This window comes from Phoca vitulina, unplaced genomic scaffold, assembly GCF_004348235.1.
Source record: "Phoca vitulina isolate PV1807 unplaced genomic scaffold, GSC_HSeal_1.0 scaffold22, whole genome shotgun sequence".
Taxonomy (NCBI): domain Eukaryota; kingdom Metazoa; phylum Chordata; class Mammalia; order Carnivora; family Phocidae; genus Phoca; species Phoca vitulina.
The window spans coordinates 14,762,182-14,781,949 of record NW_022589725.1 but is presented as its reverse complement, the minus strand read 5'-3'; the positions used below and the strand labels follow the sequence as shown (position 1 = coordinate 14,781,949).

Here is a 19,768-nt window from a genome sequence, read left to right as displayed (position 1 = left end):
CCCTTTCTCTCTGCCTGCATGATTCCCCTCTTCACGTGCAGCCCTGCTCACCTTTCTAGCTCAGTGCACCACAAAACATCTTCTTTGCCATTCATGACAACAGGGAAAAGTTGGTTTTTCCCCTGTCTGATCGAGTTCGACTTGGTGGTTATTGTCTGTACTTTCTTTAACTGGAGAACAAAACGACATCATGGAGTGAGCACAGGATGAAGGGTCTGGGTCAAGTCAAAGCTCATAATCACCTCGGGAAGTTGGAGGAGGGAGGGCAGGCGTGGGAGAGAGGGAGGCAGGGTTGGGCTCACAGAGGGAATGAGAAAAGGAGAGTTGGAAGGTGAGAACATTTTGTGCTTCCCACGAACACCAAGAAGCTAATGAACAGGAAGGACCAGCCTCAGAGAACAACAGATAAAAAAGTGACCGTGAATGAGATCACATGGGGGCCAAGAAAACACCAGAGTTATTGATCAAGCAGGATTAAGCAAAAGTAAAAACCCACCCAGATTTTGGGGATGGCCCACTGGATTTTGAATGAATGGAACCTAGCCTGATGTAAACATTAAGTTTGTGGAGATCTCAATATAATTTTAACAGTAGACAATTTTTGTGACAAAACAAAAATTACTCATTTGCTACTGGGAAGATGAGCTGAAATTATCTGTGTCTCTATGGAGTTTGCATTCGCAAACTAGTCACCTTTTCTCATAGTGATTATTTGTGTATCAAGAGCCTCTCCTACTCTGTGCTTTTGTTTTAAGATGGGACAGAACAATTAAGTGGGGAAAGAGGTCCAGCACCAGGGAATCATGTGGGAGGGAGGGGCAGGAATAAACTGAACACCAAGGTCAAGTCCTCGCTTGGAGGTCACCAAGTGCGTTTCCAGAGACCATTTGTTAGCACATCTTACCTTTGCTGTCCTATTGAACTCCAAGCAGTCCTGCAGTTCGAGTTTATCATTCTTTGATGCTATCACGGGCCTGGGAACATCCAAAACCCATTACTTTCTACCAACTATAAAGGGGCCTCGGCTAGGCGCTTCCCAAGGTGGGAATGAGGGCCAAAGACTGCAAAATGTGCTCTGGCAGTGAACTTGTTACAATTAGCTGATAAAAAAAATGAGCCTGGCAAGAACACAAGACTATGTGCCAAAGCCAGAAACAGACAAGCCCCTTGAAGGGGCAGCCCAATGTCCAGGAGCAAATGCTCCCCCTTTCCAAATTTTAGTATTAATCAGAGCCTTCCTGCAGAGAGAGCAGGATGAAGGAAAGCAAACTGGAAGGAGTCAGGAGACCCCTCCAGTCCAGCCCCACTGCTCACTGAGTGACCCTGAGCAAGTCAGGCCACCTCTCTGGGCCTCAGGAGCTTAGATTAGGTCTTTGTGGATCTGCTGCAACTAGCACATGGCACATTAAACCCATGATTTGGTGGCTTACACCAAAGACGACTCGGGACGGTTTCAGGGCTAACGGGAGGTACAGGTAAGAAGGACAGGAGATGGTTGACAATACGAACAATTACCCTTGTAACTTTCACCACTGAAACCTGCAAATGCAGAGAGGCAGAGAGATGCCTGAGAAGGCAGAGGGCTAGAACTTGAGGAGTGGTTAAGCATTCCAGAGGAGAAAACCAGCAAAAGGTCTGAATGCACAGAGCTGATGACCACCACAGCAACCTCTGTGTAAGGAACTTCAAGGCCAAAAGGAAATCAGATGTAGGAATGAATGATGCCCACAAGAGAGGCCACAGAATCACACAAAACATTCCCCTAGATTCTGTCAGAGATTTCCTTGACCTCACCTTACGGGCTAAATGCTGCCTACCCCCAATCTTTACTCTTCCATGAACCCAAGGGAGTTGGGGGACACATTACGGCCACACCTGGTGCTGACTGTAGGACTGAGATCTATATAACCAAGGTGTTAGGTCAGACAGCTGGATTTGGGTCTGTGACTACCAGGTGATGGTTGGGTCACCACCCTTGCAGGGCCCAGCTGTAGACACTGTTATTCTCACAACTCAGACAGAAAGCTCTGGAGGCTCTGCAGACTCTCTCCTTTCATCTGATACCCTACATCTAAGGCATCAGCAAATCCTGTTAGCCCTACCCTCACATTACCTATAATCTGATCCCTCCTGTTAAGTTCCACAGAACTCTTGAGCTGCCAAGCCCCCAGCGCCACACTTGCATTGTGTTGAGTATGTATGGATGGCGCCCTCCTCTGAATGCCCACCCTCACTGGTCTCCCCACTGCTGCCGTCATCCTGCTATTGTCTATCCCTCTATGAGCAACTATCATGAACCTGAGATATACCTTTCACCTGCTTGAATGGCTCATGAGTTCCCATGCAATGACTCACAAATGCCACATAATTTGGCCCATATTTCTGAGTCCTTTGCCGTACTGTCCCAGCCATTCTGGCCCCTGGAACCCTGTTCTCTGAGCTGCTCTTCCCATGCGCTGTTCAGCATCACCCCGTTCCCTATTCCTTCTGCCTGGAATGTTCATTCTTCCCTCAATTAACTACATGGCCTCATTCCTTCATTTAACGCCCTGGTGGAATGAGAAGCCTCCCCATCAATTCCTCCAATTCCCCCACCTCCAGCCAGGACGGTGAAATTATTTACTGTCTTCTCTACCCATCCCCCATTACATGTCAACTCCACGAGAGCCAAGACTGACATCTAATGTGTTCACCACTAAGCCAGCAGCACGTACAACAATGCCTGGCACAGTGTGAGAGCTCGAGTGTTGAGTGAAGAGCCCACTTCATCCAGACATGAACATTCTCCATTTCACTGGCTGATTAGCCAAATAAAAATGCAACATACCCAACAGAAATCCTACAAGCTATTCTAGCAACTTCTCCCCTCTGTTCACACTTTGCTAAATGCCTGAAAGTTATGCTTCTAGCACTTCCTTCTAAAAGAGAATTTTTTTTAAGCTTAACTCATTTGCAAGTCTGGGATGTCACATTACCATCATATTTTGTATCTTAATTAGCAGGTTGTTCCCCTGGAAACCACATGGAGGAGATAATGAATCCTCAGCAAAGCCACTTACTTTGTGGCTTTCAACATGAAAAGATTGATAAAAAGTTGGGAAAAGGGGCGCCTGGGTGGCTCAGTTGGTTGGGTGACTGCCTTCGGCTCAGGTCATGATCCTGGAGTCCCAGGATCAAGTCCCGCATCGGGCTCCCTGCTCAGTGGGGAGTCTGCTTCTCCCTCTGACCATCTCCCCTCTCATGCTCTCTCTATCTCATTCTCTCTCTCAAATAAATAAATAAAATCTTTAAAAAAAAAAAAAGTTGGGAAAAGCCCTCGGTTAAGAAAATCCAAGGGGACAGGTTATCTCAGCTATGCCACTGGGCTGGTCACCACAGGTCTCATGGCCAAGGATCACTTCATCTAACAATCTACTTGCATTTCCCAGTGGGACAGTAACTGGAAGAAGAGGTAGGGTATGGAAGCATCAGCACTCAGTCTGCTCTGTTCCAGCACGAGGCACTTTGAAGAACCTGGCCCGTGCGCAGAGTGGGAACAAGTCAGAGAAGACTAAGGAATCCTAGCCTCAGATTCCCAGGTCGGGGCTAGCTTCCCAAAAGGCTTCCAACATGACGATAGGGATTGGTCTGAATCCTAAGTGGGGCCGTTTCTCGGCAGAGCCAGTGATTTCTAGGAGGCATGAGTGGGTCTCTGAGTCATAAGAGTTCACAGTTGGGGCTCCCATCGTCAGTTATACTTAACTTGGCTGTTACCTGTCCCACCTTGAGCCCCTTTGTTACCTGTTCATTCCAGGCAGGTTGCCCCAGAAGTAGCGGGCCCTGTGAGCGGCAGACACTTTGATGGCATCGATCATCACTGGGTTACACTGCAGAGAGGGAGGGACAGCTGCTGGGAGCCCATGTAAGAATTCATGCGGAAGCCAGCCAGAGTGGGGTTTGACCTGGGTAGGTGACAAGGTGCGCCTCCCCCCCCGTCAGCCCGCTATAGAGGAGGCATGGTTCCTGCCAGCAAAAAGACAGGCCAATCCCCATCAAGAATCTGGCTGGAAGACACAGCTAGTGCCCTGATACGCTAAACGTGGCGAGAGAGACCAGATTGGACCAGCAGGTTCTGAAGGAAGATACACCCTCGGACCTGACAGGTAATTACAGAATGTGCTTTGTACAGGTAGGAAACGCAGCTCAAAATTGAAATCGGCCAAGCTGGGAGTCCCGGTTGCAGGAATGCAGTGTTGACAAAACATGGCTTCTGTCACCCATCTGCCAGGTTCACACAGTGTGAGGGAACTAGCCAGTTCTATAACATCTCCGGCAAAACTTAGGTGGTAAAGTTTTGAAGAAAAGGATTGAAATGTATGAAAAGCATTTACTATAGTGCTCGATGATAATGCTTCATACTGAACTGACTGTAGCCCCTAAAGCTGCAGTTCTCAGAACAGGGAGGAGAAAAAACTCCCTAGAGTAAACCAAGTTTAGTCAAATCTTCTGAGGCCCCCAAAAGTAGATGAGCATTTCATCATCTGACTTCAGGGGGTTCTGGGTGAGGTTAGAGATCAAATATTTTCCACACACTAAAAAAGAATCGACCCACATGACTCCGTTAGTTTTGGATTTAGCCGTGTCCACTAAGAACTCAGAAATCACTCCCAACCACCTCCCAATGCCAACAGGGCCTTCCCTCCCATGTTGTCTTGACAATTAGGACCCTAGGTGCCCTCACCTCCAGGAACCGAGAGATGTCCCTCTTGTCGCCAACCTTCATGGCTACCACATTCTCAAACATCCAGAAGAAGGGCCGGTCATCCCCCTCCTTGGGGCGCGTGTAATTCAGCAGGTGGTAGAACTCAAAGAAGAGCCGGCCTGTACCCTCTGAGCCACACAAGAAGATGGCAGAGCCAGGTTCACACCCCTCAGCCCACCCTCCACACTGACACCAGTGGGTTCCCAGTGACTGCCTGCCTACAGCCACACCCTGCAGGCCTTCCACCTGCACTCCTCTGGAATGACTAAGGACACAGGCACGAGCAGGCCAGTATTCAGTACTATCTCTGGGGACAGGACGTACAATGGTAAAGCTGGCCAGAAACAAACAGTCCTCCTCAAGAGCACTCAGGTGACAGAGGGTCTCTTAGGGCCACCAGAAAGAAGGGATGCTCACCGTACAGGCCTTTCCTGGCAGGGTTCACATTTGAGAGATCATTGCATGGGCTTCCACCAATCACCAAGTCGAAGGGGCCCCATTCTTCAATCTGTGAGGGAAAAACAGTCACTCTTTGTGGGGGTGAGGATGGACGAATACAGCCTAGGTGCCAGGTAACCTATCAAGAAAACCCACTTCTAGGGGTGCTTGCCTGGCTCAGTTGGTGGAGCACACACTTCTTGATCTCAGGGTTATGGGTTTAAGCCCCATATTGGGTGTGAGGTCTACTTTAAAGAAAAAAAAAAGAAAACTCACTTCTAGAATCTCACTTGGTCACTAAAGTTTCCCAACTCCACTTCTGACCCAAGACAACCCAATGCCCCAGGTTCCCTAAGATCTAAATCTTTCTGAATAATCTGCCAACTTGTGGGTCTTCCTACAGCTTGATGCAACCCCAGGTTCGCTCTTCTACCACAGCCCTGGGCACGGGGAAGGGGACCACATGGGCATGAGGATGTGTGGGGCTCAGGGCGTGGAGGAGGAAGTGGGGGTGGGGCAGAGCCCAGAAGGGGTGCAGGCTGCCCTCACATTTCTCTTCGTGATGTTCCTGACGTCGTTCACGTATTTGATGTTGCCCTCGTGCTTCACAGTTCCAACAGCGATGGATTCTTCACACACTTCGGAGGCGACGTACTTCTCCACTTTGATGCCCAATTCTTTGAGGACCAAGTACCCTGTAGGGGGCCAGGGGACAGAAAGTGCATCAGGGTTGTCCTCCCAGGACACCCTCCCTCCAGTGATACTAAGCCACCTCCAGAGCTCCGACCAGACCCAGCAGGGACGTGGTCAACCTCGAGGGAACCCACGCAGATGGCACAGAAACCGAACGCTGGTGACCCCGGGCTCCCTGGATGGCGGAGTTTCATGAAGAAAATATATGGGTAACTGGTAGAGCGCACCGGCACGATCTACCAGGACGGACAGGCACGTAGCCAAGGCCCCAGCACCTACCACCTAGCACAGTCAAACACAGACACACGGACACAAATCTTCACCAAAACCATGTTTAGAGAAACTCAAGGCTTGGTGGCATGACCAGGGCTCAGTTCTACTAGGTGTGGTCTGCGCCAACACAAATAGGTCTTTAAGACCCAAACAGAATGGGGAAAACAAAGCACGAGTAGTGACCTGCGGGTGTCACTAAAAGCTGTCAGTGATTTCAGAATCTGGACACCGAAGTACACACATTAAGTACAAACGATGCAAAGTGCATAGCAGCTCCTTCCTCTGCTTCGTTCTCTAGGAATACAGAGATGTTCGTAATACATCACAGGCTAGTTTTTTGAACTGAATGAGTTAGATCAGACACGTCGGCCAGAGGCAGCATGCACATTGGCTATGCTTACTCTATCTATACCTGAGCAACGGGAGGGAAATGGGAGGGAACCAAGACTGGAGGTATTAGGGGCTGCCTACTTCAGCTCCAACAGATCTAGCCTTATGGAAGGGGAAAATTTTCTAAGATATCTGCACATAATAAAAGAATCCAACACAGCTAAGATATACCTGCCTTTAAAGAGGCCCCAAAAGAAGGCCCGGCAGGGGAAACGGTAGAGAGGTTTGAGGAGAGAAACAAGGAGCCAGTGGTTTTCTCAGAACAAGTGACCAACAGGTCATCCCAGGGATCTTTCTTGGCACTGATGACAGGACACCTGGAGCAGGTGAGCGTCCCTAGGTGAACTCCAAACTCACCTGTTGCAATTCCATCAAACAGGGATAAGACTCGAATGGGCCGCCTTCGGGCTGCGGGAATCGCAGGGTATAACTTGGGGGCTTCCTGCCAGGTTAAAGAAGGAGGTCATGGAAGTCACGGTGCAGGGGGTAGGACTCAGCCTCTGGTGGAGGGGAGGGCTGACCTTCCTCTGAGTCACAAACCCTGTGCTCTACAACTTCCTAGCTGGGATCCCCTGGAGAGCTCTAGCACGAACGGCCACTCTAGCCTAGACGTGAACACAGATGCGACTTTGATACCGAGGCACACACACACAGAAACACATTCCCTACCCCGGGAAGACCTGGGGCCTCCCCTCCCTCCATCAACTGCAGGCAGGAGCCCAGGAAAATCCACTCCCAACGTGATTGAAGAGTAAGTCACAGGCCTCCCTTCCCTCTCCAGTTCCACTAAGGCTAAGGCTTGGTTAGTTCTGTAACCATTTCTTCAGCAGGCCCGTGAAAATCCATATAGTGAGAGGGCAGGAAGGAGGGGAGGAGGAACGCTGGAGAAGGCTGACAACTGTACAGAGGACGAGGTCTGAGGCTCTCGGATGCTCATCTGTACAATGGATCTTTTCCATTAACTCTCGCCAACAGACTTCCAGAGTGCTCCAGAGCCCTGAAGCCCTGGGGGTGGGTGGTGCGGGGAGCGGGGGGAAGAAGCCTGTGGCTTACGTATTCGAGCCCTGTGTCGCTGGTGAAGAAGGCCTGCAGGCGCACGTTCCAGTCCTTCCGGCGCCGTAGGACGCCATGACAGCGCTGCGGGAGGCACATGTAGCAGCTCCAGGGCTCCTGCAGCTTCGCGTCTGCTGCGGTGCCCGTGCCCACCAGCACCTCCAGGCACTCCACGCAGAAGCACCTGCGCCCGCCAGCAACAGAGAAGGACGGCCTCGTCAGCAGGCAGCTCCCCTGCCTCCCCCCACCGGCCCCCTGGAGATGGCAACAGGCTGCCTGGAACCTTCTTGGGCCCCCATTGCTCTTCCCCATGTGCTGGAAGGCACGGTGCCAGGATTTGGGCTGCACGGACCTCTTCCGTGGAGACCGATGCATGCACCCTCAGTCCCCACAGGCTGCTGCACAGCCAAGTTCCCCGGCCCATCCCCAGAATCGGCCCATCTCCAGGGGGCCTTCCCTACCCTCAGGGACCTAGCTTTTTAAAGCCCATCCCTCCACCCCAGTTCTACTTCAGGCACACGGGGACCACGGCCCTGTGGCCTCCTGGCCTGGGCCCAGCCCGCTGCCGGGGCTCCCTCAGGGCTGCAGGCCTGGCCGCCACCCCCCCGCCCCCGTTCACGGCCCACAGCCCCCGCTCACCCCCCCCAGCCCCGCTCACGGCCCCCGGCCCCCACTCACCCACCCCCCCCACTCACGGCCCCCAGGCCCACCCCCCCACCCCCACTCACGGCCCCCGGCCCCCGCTCACCGCCCCCCCCAGCCCCGCTCACCGGCAGCAGCTCGTATTGCTGCAGAGGAGCAGCTCGCGGCCCTCACAGCACACGGTGCAGTAGGACTGATAGCCATCGTCGTCGTACATGTAGAACAGCTCGAGGAAGCGGTCCTGGCAGCCAGACGGAAACGCCAGTGAAATCGGGGACCAGGGACCAGGGACCCCCAGGCCCCCGCCTGTTTGCTGGCTGAGGCCCTAGGAGGCAGCCACAGAAGAGGTCACTGGTGGCTTGGCGTCCTTTCCAGGGCCACCAGCTGGGGTCTGCGTGCCACCGCAGGATGACCCCGCTGCTGCAGCAGCCAACCCTCAGAGGGGACAGCTAGAGCCTTCCCTATAGTGACACGCAGGTGCTTTTTTCTGGGGGAAGTACAGGGGAGTAGCGGGAAGGGGCAGGAAAGCCCAGGGTGGGGATAGGACTTACCCGGCACGTCTGGCAGAGCCCACCCTCAAAGAGAGGGTGGAAGGACACGGGGTTTCTCCGACCACAGGACAAACAGCTATCTATAAGATAGGAATGCAGTTTGCACCAATTACGGCCACAACACCAGGGCTGAAGCCTTGAGTCTAACGGCTTTTGAATAGTTACTCCAGGCTAGCAAAAATCACAAGGACTCCTCATGCTTTGTTCCTTTCAGCAATGCTTCGAAGTTGCCAACCCCATTCCAAAGACGGGGAGAGGCCAGAACGGGAGCCCCAAGCAGGCGGTCCCAAAGACAGGCAAAGGCCTGGCCCAGGAGGAAAACCTGAGGCAGGACAGGGAGCAAAGTCCACTCCAGCACAGGGACTTGCTTGGGTGGGCCTGGTATGAAAATCTTTGAGACTCTTTAAACACAAACTTGGGTAATCTATGGTGATTCCAATTTGCTTTTGTCTTCATTAAGAGTTGCCTACACCTACCCTAAACATAGCCATGGATACTATTCAGAACACGGGTACCTTCCTTTTGGATATCCTGCCTTGCCGTCACACCAGCAGTCGGGACTGATCCACAGCACTTATCATGTGGGCAGGGCCATTAAGATGCCTAAGACCTGGGAGGCAGGGTGGTGTAGTCGGGTTAAGCATCCGACTCTTCGTTTCACATAGTCATCTCTGGGTTATGAGATTGAGCCATGCATTGGGCTCCACTCTCAGCAGAGTCTGCTTGAGATTCCCTCTCCTTTTGCCCCTCCCACCCACTCGCTGGCACGCTCTTGTCTCTCTAAAATAAATAAATAAATCTTTAAAAAAAATGCCTGAGACCAAGCAACCCCAGCCAGGCAACACGGATGGGTGCCGAGTCTTGAGGAATGGGAGGATTATGGGTCAAGGTTTCCAGGACTGACAGGGATTGCTCCAAACCTGAGCTTTCCCCAGGGTGTTCTGGGTCAGGAGCTGTGCTGTTTCCCTACGTAGCATTGAGATAACCACTCAATAAAAATTTGTCAAATAAAGGACATCAGGCTAAGGAAACAAGGGAGAATCCATTTGTCCTCACACATTCTGAATTCTGTTAGATACATTCTGGGCAGAGTTTCAATTCCAGTGGCTGGCTAATTCCCAGCCAGGATAAACAGACCAGTTGACTTGAGAGTGACCTGGCACCTCGCACCTCAAAGCCTGTTCCTGTTCCAGTTCTTGTCTGGGGAAGGCTCAAGATGCCACAGATAGCGGTTTCAGGTTTGGGGTTCTCTGGGCCAAATTGCCCCAACCCCACCCTCCTTGCTCACTCACAGGGGCAGAATCAGCCTCCATGAAAATCAGGCAACACATTCTATTAAATGTAGCAACAAAGATGCGCCCACCGCAACCCGAGGCCAAGGCACAGGAGCTCTGGGTCAGATTCCAGCAGGGCAGGCAAGCAGGCTAAGGTCGGCCTTGAGCACTGCCCAGGGCGTGAAGGGGAGACAGGGAAAAGCACATTACCTTCCAGGTTACTCTTGTTGTTGCAAACATCCAAAGCCATTTGTTCTGTTGAGAAAAGAGAAAAGTGTGACACGGAGTCAGGGAGCCTCTTCCTCAATCAGCTCTGACACAGTCCCTTGCTGAATGGCCCTTCCTGCCACCCACCCCTGACAGTCCAAAGCTGACAGCGGGTGAGATCGCTCCCCCAGCCTCCTCACTGGCCCATGATCACCTCGACTCTGGTCCTCCTCTCCTCGGTCTTTGCCATTGTTATAGCAGTTGGTCTTTAGGCGCTTCGGTGGGGGGCAGTAGTCCGAGGTGGCCGAGTCGTCAGCTGTGCGTCTTCGAGTCTTGTTCTCTGTGAAAAGTAAGGAGATGGCAGCCGGGGCCAAGATACGGGGAGAAAGGGGCCTGGGACAGAACCATGCAATGCCCGGGTGCCCACCTGCATCTGGGCCATGACATGGGTCCATACTGGGTGTCCTACAGCCCATCTGTGGATAACTTGGACGAAGACAGAATTCAAAATCCCTCACTATGTATTTATCGGGGTTTAAACAGCAATGGGTGCAAGAGAACTCATAGACCCAGCACAAGGAAAATTAGACAAAGCTTGGTCTCGGATGCCCACCTCGAGAGCTAATAGCCACATGCAGTGACTGTGCACTTGAGATGTTACTTGTGTAACTGAGTGACTGCTTTTTACACTTAATCTGGATGCACACTCAAAAGCCGCCAGTGGAGCCAATCAACTGTCTCATTTGGAACTTGGGACATCTATAAAAATATAAATCTAATGTTTCTAATGACAACGTAGCATAAAAATTGAGAGATCATATGACACGTCAAAATAATAGATTTTGAAAACTGCTCTAAAAGAAAATGTAAAATTCTCATTAATTTTTATACAGATTGTTAGAAATGGTAAAATGCTGGAAATATTGGATTTACACGAATTTCACCCTTTTTTTGTACTTTTTCCAATGTTGCTGCTAGACAAAAATTTGTATTATGTGGCCATTGTTTATATATTTCTATAAATTCCTGTTATATTTTCATTCAATCTGTAAATATCATCTATAAGAAACATGGTTAAAGAAAACTATATAGCCATTAGAAATCATAAGGACCCTTTGGTGACAAAATTACATCTGACAGTACATACACTATTATAATTGAGAAGTGAAGGGAAAGCAAGAATCCAACTAGTGTACAGAAATAATTGGAAGGATGTGCACACCCAACGTTAACCTGGAGGGCGGTTGTGAGGGTTGGGAGTGAAGGGGTGGGTGAGGGCTCAGGTTGACTTTTTAAAAGATTGGATTCTTTCCCAGTGACCCCTGTATATGCAAGAAATGGAAAGAAAGTGCAGAGAAAATAGTGCATAGTCAAAATATGGGAAGGGAATACCGTATTTCCTTGATTCTAAGTTCCCACTGCCTGCACGACGCACCTTCGACTTATTAACCACTTATTTGTGGGGGGAGGAAAACAAAACAAAAACAGAAAATACTATGTTAAATGTATGGATTCTTAAGACAAAGCCTGGATTTCAGGCATCTGGGATTTCCTGAGTGACAATGTGGAAACAACACTTATTTTAGAGGAATTATGGTATTGGTCAAACCCTTAGGATGGGAGATAGCTCCTTCTGAACGGAGGTGGCTTATGGGGTTGGGGGCGGTGCGGGGGGGGGGGGTAACACTTTCCAGGTTTTCTCCAGTGAGCATAGCTTAATTATTTTTTCCTTTAAAAAAAAGGCACCAGTGAAGATTCCATCTTGGCCTTCTATTTACTCAAGTTTTCACAACAGATTCAATTCCAATTACTTGTACTTGACCTTCAGCAGGAAAAGTGACTAGGGAAGCTGGAAAAGGCTGGGCTGTTTGCTTTTCCAGCTTCCCTGGGGGTTCACAGGGTGACAGAGCTCCAGGCCTGACAGCTTGCTGGAAGCCAGGGTAGGGTAGGTGGCAGCAGGGGGTGAATACATCTCCCAAGAGGGTCCCCAGCAGCAGTGGACGGTGGGTGCTGCCCAGGGACCCAGTCCCACCTGGTTGCTTGTTGTTTGGTTTGAGGCCCTCAATCCCAGTGGGCTTAAAGCCCCCGTGGGCCCACTCTAACATGGGCTTCAGCTGGTCCTCCAACGAGTCTCCAGGACTGCTGGGGAAGGTTTTGCCAGCCCGCACCCTGGCTTTCTGTGGAGAAAAAGAGGCTATGATCAACAGGAGGGGTGGGTGCTAGCCAGGCCACACCCAGGGACTCCCCCCGCTGGGGCCTGCATTCCTTTTCACACTGGTCCCTTTCACAGCCCAGCAGCTGTCCTGAGCAGTGGTATGTGACAGGGAGGAGGGGCCTGTGTAGGGAGACAGGCAGGAGGCCATGGAGAGGGAAATTAAGTCTCTCCCTGCAGATACCAAATATGATCTCTCCCCTGTAGGGACCTGAGTGCTCAGCTCCCTCTCAAAGGGCAGAGGATCAGCTCTGTCACTTTTAGATATAGAAGAAGCATCAGCCAGCATGTCTCACTGCATCTGAGAAGCTTCAGATTTCTTGTTTTATTTCCCTAATGAAGTGGGGAAGTATTAAGTCCTATTACAAAGACACCAGGAAGTTTTACATGTCTAATTAAGCACAAAGCCTGGCTCATAAATGCTGGACCAAGGCCAGTGACAGAGCCTGATGGATCCCCCACAGACAAGGAGAGGAGGCAGCTGGCCTCAGGTGTTCTCCAGTCTGGACCTCAAACCACACCACTCAAAGGAAAGAGGCTTTGAGGCTCTGCAAAAACTTATTCACAGATATGAATATTGTCTCCTGCTCCTGAGGGCTCCTCTTCCCTCTGTCAGTAGGCATGGAAGCTGTGGGTAGTCCTGGGAACTCATGGGAAATCTCAAATCCCTCCTTTTCTTTCCCAGTCAATGGGCTACTGTCATGTTTGCATACACTTCCTTCTTGGTGGCTCTGCCCCCTCCATGCTATTGGGCACACTGTGGCCTGAGCTGGCCTTCTAGAAGTCTCTTGCTTTACCTCTGTTTTCGAGGCCAGGCCCTCACCACCCACTACCATGTTACCTCCAATGCATGGTACATGGCCTTCCTGTAAGAGACCAGCTTATTGAAGGTCGCCAGGTTAAAGTGCTGGCTGAACAGCCCCAGGGCCACTAGCTTATCTGCAGACACCTGGAAGAGAAAGCCATCATCAACATCCATTTACAGCTGGTGTCTGGCGCGTCCTGTGTCTCTCCCAGGCTTATTCCTGGGGATCAAGCTATAGACTAAAAAGAAGGGAAGAGAAAAGCAGAAAACACAAACGGGAGCACAGCCTCTGACACACCCTGCCAACAGAAGCATGGCGAACACAACACTCCAAATGGGAGAAAGTAGGATACTCCAAATGGATACAGCCAGATGCACCCTGTAACTGTGTAAATTCTAAGTACAACGGACCCACACTGTCCTTGGTGGGGGCCCCGTCTCCGTCTTGACATTCACAGTGGATACTCCAACATTGCTGCTTTCGCACATGTTCTTCCCTCATTCACGACCATGACAAACAGCTGTGATACAGCCTTTTATTAACAGAATTAATTTAATGTGCAGGTTTAGAGAATAGTGCTTGGCACAGAGTGTGATTTGTTGCTACGTGCCTTACATTGGGGCTAAATACCTGTAGTCCACAAGTCTCACACCCAAGTCCCCTGGCCGTACACGAACAAATCAGGCTGCCGGTGGGATGAGATGAAACTGGTGTTCGGGGATTCTGATTAGCCCGGAGAACCATGGGACGTCTCCTTCCCCACACAGTGCATGCTCATTCTCATGCCAACCTCCGTTTTACACCTCTCATCTTGACCTCCCACGAGGGGCTGTCGCCACCACTTATAAGAAACTGGGGATCAGTGTGATTGTACAGAGAAATGCAGGTGCTGATCCCAACACCAACTCTTCTCGTGCTGTGTGCAGCACAAGCACAAGGACCTGTGTTGCAATCCCTTACTATGCTAACAGCCCCACACTTCATCTTATTAGCATCAGACCCAGTCTTGCAAAGCTCATTATAGGTCTCAGTGGGCCAAAGTAATTACAAACAATCCATGTTTCTTCATTTCACAGAACTCATGGCCCATATCCCTGCAGTTAGATGCTTTAGGGAGAGCAAAGGCCCACATTTGTAATCCTGCTCCCTCTGCTGGCCAAAGAGAGAGTTTCTACATGCATTCTACCTCCAGGGAAGACTCCAGGTCCTATTTATCTTGCCCTCTGGGAATTTCAGTGTGTTTACAGCAAATCCCAAATCATGGGGGGAAAAAAGAACCTCAATTTGAGACCAAATCCCACAGATGTACTGAATGGTCCTCCATTCCCACATCTGCCTCCATCCCAACCCAGCTTGCTGTTGTTCCTCATCGAACCTCTGGATGTGAAGGCTGGACTAACATTTCGAAAAGAGACCATCACAGGCAAAGAACTGCCTGCACTGTTCTCATCACAACCCAAGATCTCAGAATGTGCCTTTGACAGGGTTTAAGAATCAGAACTGCAGGATTCATGCCCAACAAACAGAGCTCTTACCCCACAGACTCTCATCAAGGAGGAACTAAAAATGGTTAACATTAAAAAAAAAAAAAAACCACAAAGATTGGGACACCTGGGTGGCGTAGTCTGTTAAGCATCCGACTTCTTGATTTCAGCTCAGGTCATGATCGCAGGGTCATGAGATTAAGCCCTGTGTCCCGCTCTGCACTCAGCTTCTGTTTCCCCCCTACCCTCCGTCTCAAATAAATAAATCTTTAAAAAAAAGGTTAACACCAATAACCAACAAAGCCTGAAATCAGTACTCTGCGGTGGCCCTAGGCCCACCTCTCCTCCCATGCCCCTCCCCACACCTCTCAGAAGCAGAGACTACCCTTCCTATCTCTTCCTGGCTTCTCCAAGGAAAATCTTTGAGGGTGTCTGCCCAGGAATCCATCCTGGTGACTCTCCCCCGAGAAATAAAAACCAACAGAGCACAAGTGCCCACAAATGGCTTCAGAGGACTTTCCAGCTCTTTGTCTCCTATAAGACTAGATAGATTGAGCTCTGGGCCTGTAAGACCCTATATATCTGTTTAAGCCAGTTAACAAGAAATTTTTGTCCTTCCTAGGCACAAGGAGTCAAAGAGCCTCACCCATCTGGAGAAAGCAGTCACAGGCCACTCATATTAAAAAGTCAAGTATAAAAGGAAGTGAAGAAAACACAGGAAATGGGTCTGTGGCCCATGAGAGCCTGCCTAGCCCTGGACTCACCTCAGAGAACTTGCCGTCACCAAACCACTGGACCCACCGCATGCCGGACATGGCCTGGCGCTTGGAGGTGGCCTTCCATGACACCACCATGGCAGGCCACCAGGAGAAGCCCTTGATCTTTCCCCACACAAGGTCCCCTATCCCAAACTCCTTGCCATCCTGGAAAAAAAAAAAACACATGGAAGGAATCCCAATGAGACAGATCACCTAGGCCAAGGAAAAATCCTGCCCACCCCACTAACCCCAAGGGCCATTGCCCCAGCGTACAACTTAGGGCATTACTTTAAAAAAAATAAGAAATGTGAGTGAGAACCCCTTGAATATAAGGGGTCAGTTTCGTTTTTTGATAGGAACATGGGATTTATTAGATTTGTAAAATTTCACCTGTAACCTTTAACCTCTATCTGGGAATGAAAGATGTCAACTGAAAACTCACAGGAAATAAGATCAGAGTTACCTCATGACAATCACCTGGGTTTTCCCACCACGGGCCTCAAAAAGCTTACCATAAAATGTAAAATGCCCATGAAAAAACAAGTTATTCAAACAGATGTACAGGGGCACCTGGGTGGCTCAGTCATTATGCGTCTGCCTTTGGCTCAGGTCAGGATCCCAGGGTCCTGGGATCGAGCCCCGCATCGGGCTCCCTGCTCAGCGGGAAGCCTGCTTCTCCCTCTTCTACTCCCCCTGCTTGTGTTCCCTCTCTCTTTTTGTCTCTCTCTGTCATATAAATAAATAAAATCTTTTAAAAAAAATAGATGTACAGTCTGATATACATAGAAAAAAAGATGTCTACACAACAGAATTACACATACATACGTATGTACGCAGCAGTGCTGGAATGAAGCAAGCCCGACTGGCTAATCATGAACGATACAGAAGCTGGATCATATAAGACAGTGGATAAAAGATGTGAGCGTGAGGCAATTCCAGCTCCCAACAAATAAAGTTAACTAGTCTACAACTGTACATAAAATATGATGAACAGAATCACACCTCGTATTACATATACAAACGAGGCACATATATTTGGAGGTACAAATACTTGACGTTTGGAAATTCATTAATCAGGTGTTTGAATTATGTCTGGCAGAGAAGCAGGATAAAGGAGGGACACGTTGCATATGGAAAATCTATATGCTAAAGAAATTCAAATATTACAATAGAAGTGGCCCCCACAAAAAGGTAGGAATGGCCCCCGCTGGGTAAGCGTCTGTTCTTCCCTATTATCTAGGCCATTCTTGGGGTACCTGATACTCGGCGCTGTCGGCATCTCTACCCTCTGCATCCACCTGTGGGGACTCGAGGCCATCCTGCTGGCTGTCCTGGGCCAAGCGGGTGTAGGGGGTACTGCTGCTCTGGGGCACCACATCGTCATCCGTGAGGTCAATGGTGAGGTAGGGGCTGGCTGGGGACGGCCACGGCGTGCCTGCCAAGGATACTGTCCGCCGCCTCAGGGACTGTGGACAGAAGGACATGGAACTTGGGCCACGGCAAACCAGGTAGGTGACCAGAGACCAGTGGAACCCCCAGTTGCTTCCCAAGCAAGCAGAAACAGTGAAGACGTTAAGTTGAAGAGAACAGAGACCACCAAGGACGGTTTTCCGGGAACCAGTATCCCTCAAGCGGTGGGATAAAAAGCAACTTCCATCAGAACAGAGACAGAATCAAGGACAAAGGCAGAATAATGAGGGAGGCCGAGAGGCTCTGAGAGCCAAACTCAGAGAGGGCTGCTGGTTTCCTTAAATGCTTACTGTGTGCCCAGCCTTGCAACAGGAGTGGAGAAAAGCACTGGGGTTGCCTCAAGACAGTCAAAGAAGATACCAGGGAGACAAAACAGTTCTGGAGTCAGTAGTACTCGAACTCATTCCGAGGAGGAGCAAGAACCCAGTCAGCAGGGAATTCACTCATTCCCACCCGAGTTCCATCCAGGATCAGGCCAGGAGAGAAGTCATCGGGCTTAAGAGAAGCTTACCCGGCAACCAGGAGAGAGAGGTAAGGGAAGCCCCTGAAAAGGTGATAAGAGTGAAGATTGGATGTAGGTCGCACACCAGCCACTTTGGGTGGCACAGTGAGAGAGACCGATCTTCCGCTTAAAGAGACTGGGGGTATCCGGGGAACCAACCCTGGTAGCTGAGAACTCCACGGGGGACTCATCCACGGGATTGCGGCCCTGCCGGCCTCGGGTGGAACGCGGGGAGGACCTGGGTCTCTCCCGGCTGGAGGCACTGGTGTTATTTCGAGTTCGGACCTGGAAGCAAGAGAGGATAAGCACGAGGCCTTTGGTGACTACAGGCATGGCGTTCCGGACAGGGGGCCAAGAGGACTGGTCTTGAGAGGGCGCCTCACATCAATGAAAGGGAACGAGGTGGTTAAGTTAGGGAAGAACTCTGGATGGGTCACGTGGACCCCCGCCCGCCCCGAAACTCCCCAGTTAGTGGGAGAATGGGGTAGGGTGTCAGCAGGCCTGCCAACAGTCCACAGCAGATCCCACGCTGCCTGGCCGAGGCGGCTGGCACCTGCAGATTGAATGGAAAACTAAAATCCAAACCAAACATTTACCGCCCCCCCACAGCGATGGAATAATTGTTGCCTTCTTTAGAAAGGCACTCGATCATCAAGACAGATTAGAAGCCCTTAGGCTCCTTTCTCAAAATGGCTTGAATTAGGTGTTGCACATCTCTATTCAAATCCTGCACGCAAGAATGACTGTTTATGGGGCACCTGGATGGCCTAGTCGGTGGAGCAGCCACCTGGATTTTTTGGCTCAGGTCATGATCTCAGGGTCCTGGGATCAAGCCCCACATCAGGCTTTCCACTCAACAGGGAGTCTGCTTCAGGATTCTCTCTCCCTCTGCCCCTCCCCGTTTGCTCGTTCTCTAAAATAAATCAATCAATCTTAAAAAAAATTAAAAAGATTTTAAAAAGAACTACTATTTAAGCTTGGGTAAGTTATTGGAAATCTTCTCTCATCTGTAAGAAGGGCATGATATACATCATACGCTGGGTGAGATTATAAGCTGGCCCTGCAATGGCCATCAAGTGTTTGCCTGCTCTCTAACGGGCTGGGTGACCATTAGCGAAGACTGCCTTCCTATTTCTAGACCCCACCCTGTAAGTCACAGAAGTGACTCCCAAAGGTAACTGACAGTTGAGCCATCCACCTACACTATCCACTCTTGGGCACTTAAAGCCAGGAATGTCCAAGGAGCTGAAAACCTGCCACATGAAAGCAAGCTTTCACAACGATAGTTCACGAACCTTGCTGTCATTTTCCAATTTCAAAACATTTGTTCACCTCGCTCTCCAAAGCTCCAAGGAGAAAGGAAGATCCAAGACAGGTTTTTTTTCATTCAGGCCTACGTGTGGTTGGAAGGGCCCTGGCTGAGGGGAGGGGGACTTACAGCTGGGCTTTCAGACCGAGTCCTGGTTTCACGGAAGAGTTTGGGCATCACTGGGGTGTCAGAGCCATCTCCGTCTTCCCCCTCGCCATCTCCATCACCCGTCAGATCCTTTATAAATGAAGCATTAGGAACGGTAAAGGTCATTAAAAGGTCACATAATCAAAACGGTTTAAGAATCAAGATTCAATCATTTTGGCCCAAGTGACCTCAAAATATTTTCAACTACCACATTTTGCTCAACATACTTTACACAATGGCTTACCATGGGATCACAAATTCAAGACGTGATTGAAAAATAAAATCCCAGGGGCGCCTGGGTGGCTCTGTCGTTAAGCGTCTGCCTCCAGCTCAGGTCATGATCCCAGCGTCCTGGGATCAAGCCCCGAATTAGGCTCCCTGCTCCACAGGAAGCCTGCTTCTCCCTCTCCCACTCCCCCTGCTTGTGTTCCCTCTCTTGCTGTCTCTCTCTCTGTAAATAAATAAAATCTTAAAAAAAAAAAAAAAAAAAAGAAAGAAAGAAAAATAAAATCCCAGTGAAATCAGGAAGCCCAAGATAGGGTATGAATTCAATATGTATCATCAAGACTCCCGTATGTACACCACAGGGAGACTCATTTGGCTATGCCCAGCAGGGAGAGCTGGTCATGTTGCACAACTGAGTGTCTGGGAGAAATCAAAGGTTCAAGAAACATGCTTCTTGACACCATTACCAGGAAGAAACAGCACCAATTCTGTGTCAAGTCATGTAGAACGCCCAGTACATGTCCCATGCCCCAGAGCAAAACGCAAAGAACTGGGCACATAAAGTGGAGTGCTAGTGAGCAGCCCCAAGCCCA

General features: G+C 50.1%; 1 protein-coding gene across 1 annotated transcript in view; it reads right to left on the bottom strand.

The window, feature by feature from the left end:
* DNMT3B (DNA methyltransferase 3 beta) overlaps positions 1-19,768 on the bottom strand; it is a 41,397-nt gene that overhangs the window by 3,151 nt on the left and 18,478 nt on the right. The window contains exons 4-21 of the mRNA XM_032419881.1: positions 18,933-19,040; positions 17,654-17,779; positions 16,779-16,988; positions 15,529-15,687; positions 13,316-13,423; positions 12,295-12,439; positions 10,477-10,602; positions 10,266-10,310; positions 8,782-8,861; positions 8,359-8,471; positions 7,589-7,772; positions 6,893-6,977; positions 5,729-5,874; positions 5,159-5,249; positions 4,721-4,869; positions 3,781-3,866; positions 905-974; positions 52-170 (exon numbers count right to left, since the gene is read on the bottom strand). Of these exons, the coding sequence (XP_032275772.1) occupies positions 52-170; positions 905-974; positions 3,781-3,866; positions 4,721-4,869; positions 5,159-5,249; positions 5,729-5,874; positions 6,893-6,977; positions 7,589-7,772; positions 8,359-8,471; positions 8,782-8,861; positions 10,266-10,310; positions 10,477-10,602; positions 12,295-12,439; positions 13,316-13,423; positions 15,529-15,687; positions 16,779-16,988; positions 17,654-17,779; positions 18,933-19,040 (2,150 nt within the window). The remainder of the gene's footprint in view (positions 1-51; positions 171-904; positions 975-3,780; positions 3,867-4,720; positions 4,870-5,158; positions 5,250-5,728; positions 5,875-6,892; positions 6,978-7,588; positions 7,773-8,358; positions 8,472-8,781; positions 8,862-10,265; positions 10,311-10,476; positions 10,603-12,294; positions 12,440-13,315; positions 13,424-15,528; positions 15,688-16,778; positions 16,989-17,653; positions 17,780-18,932; positions 19,041-19,768) is intronic.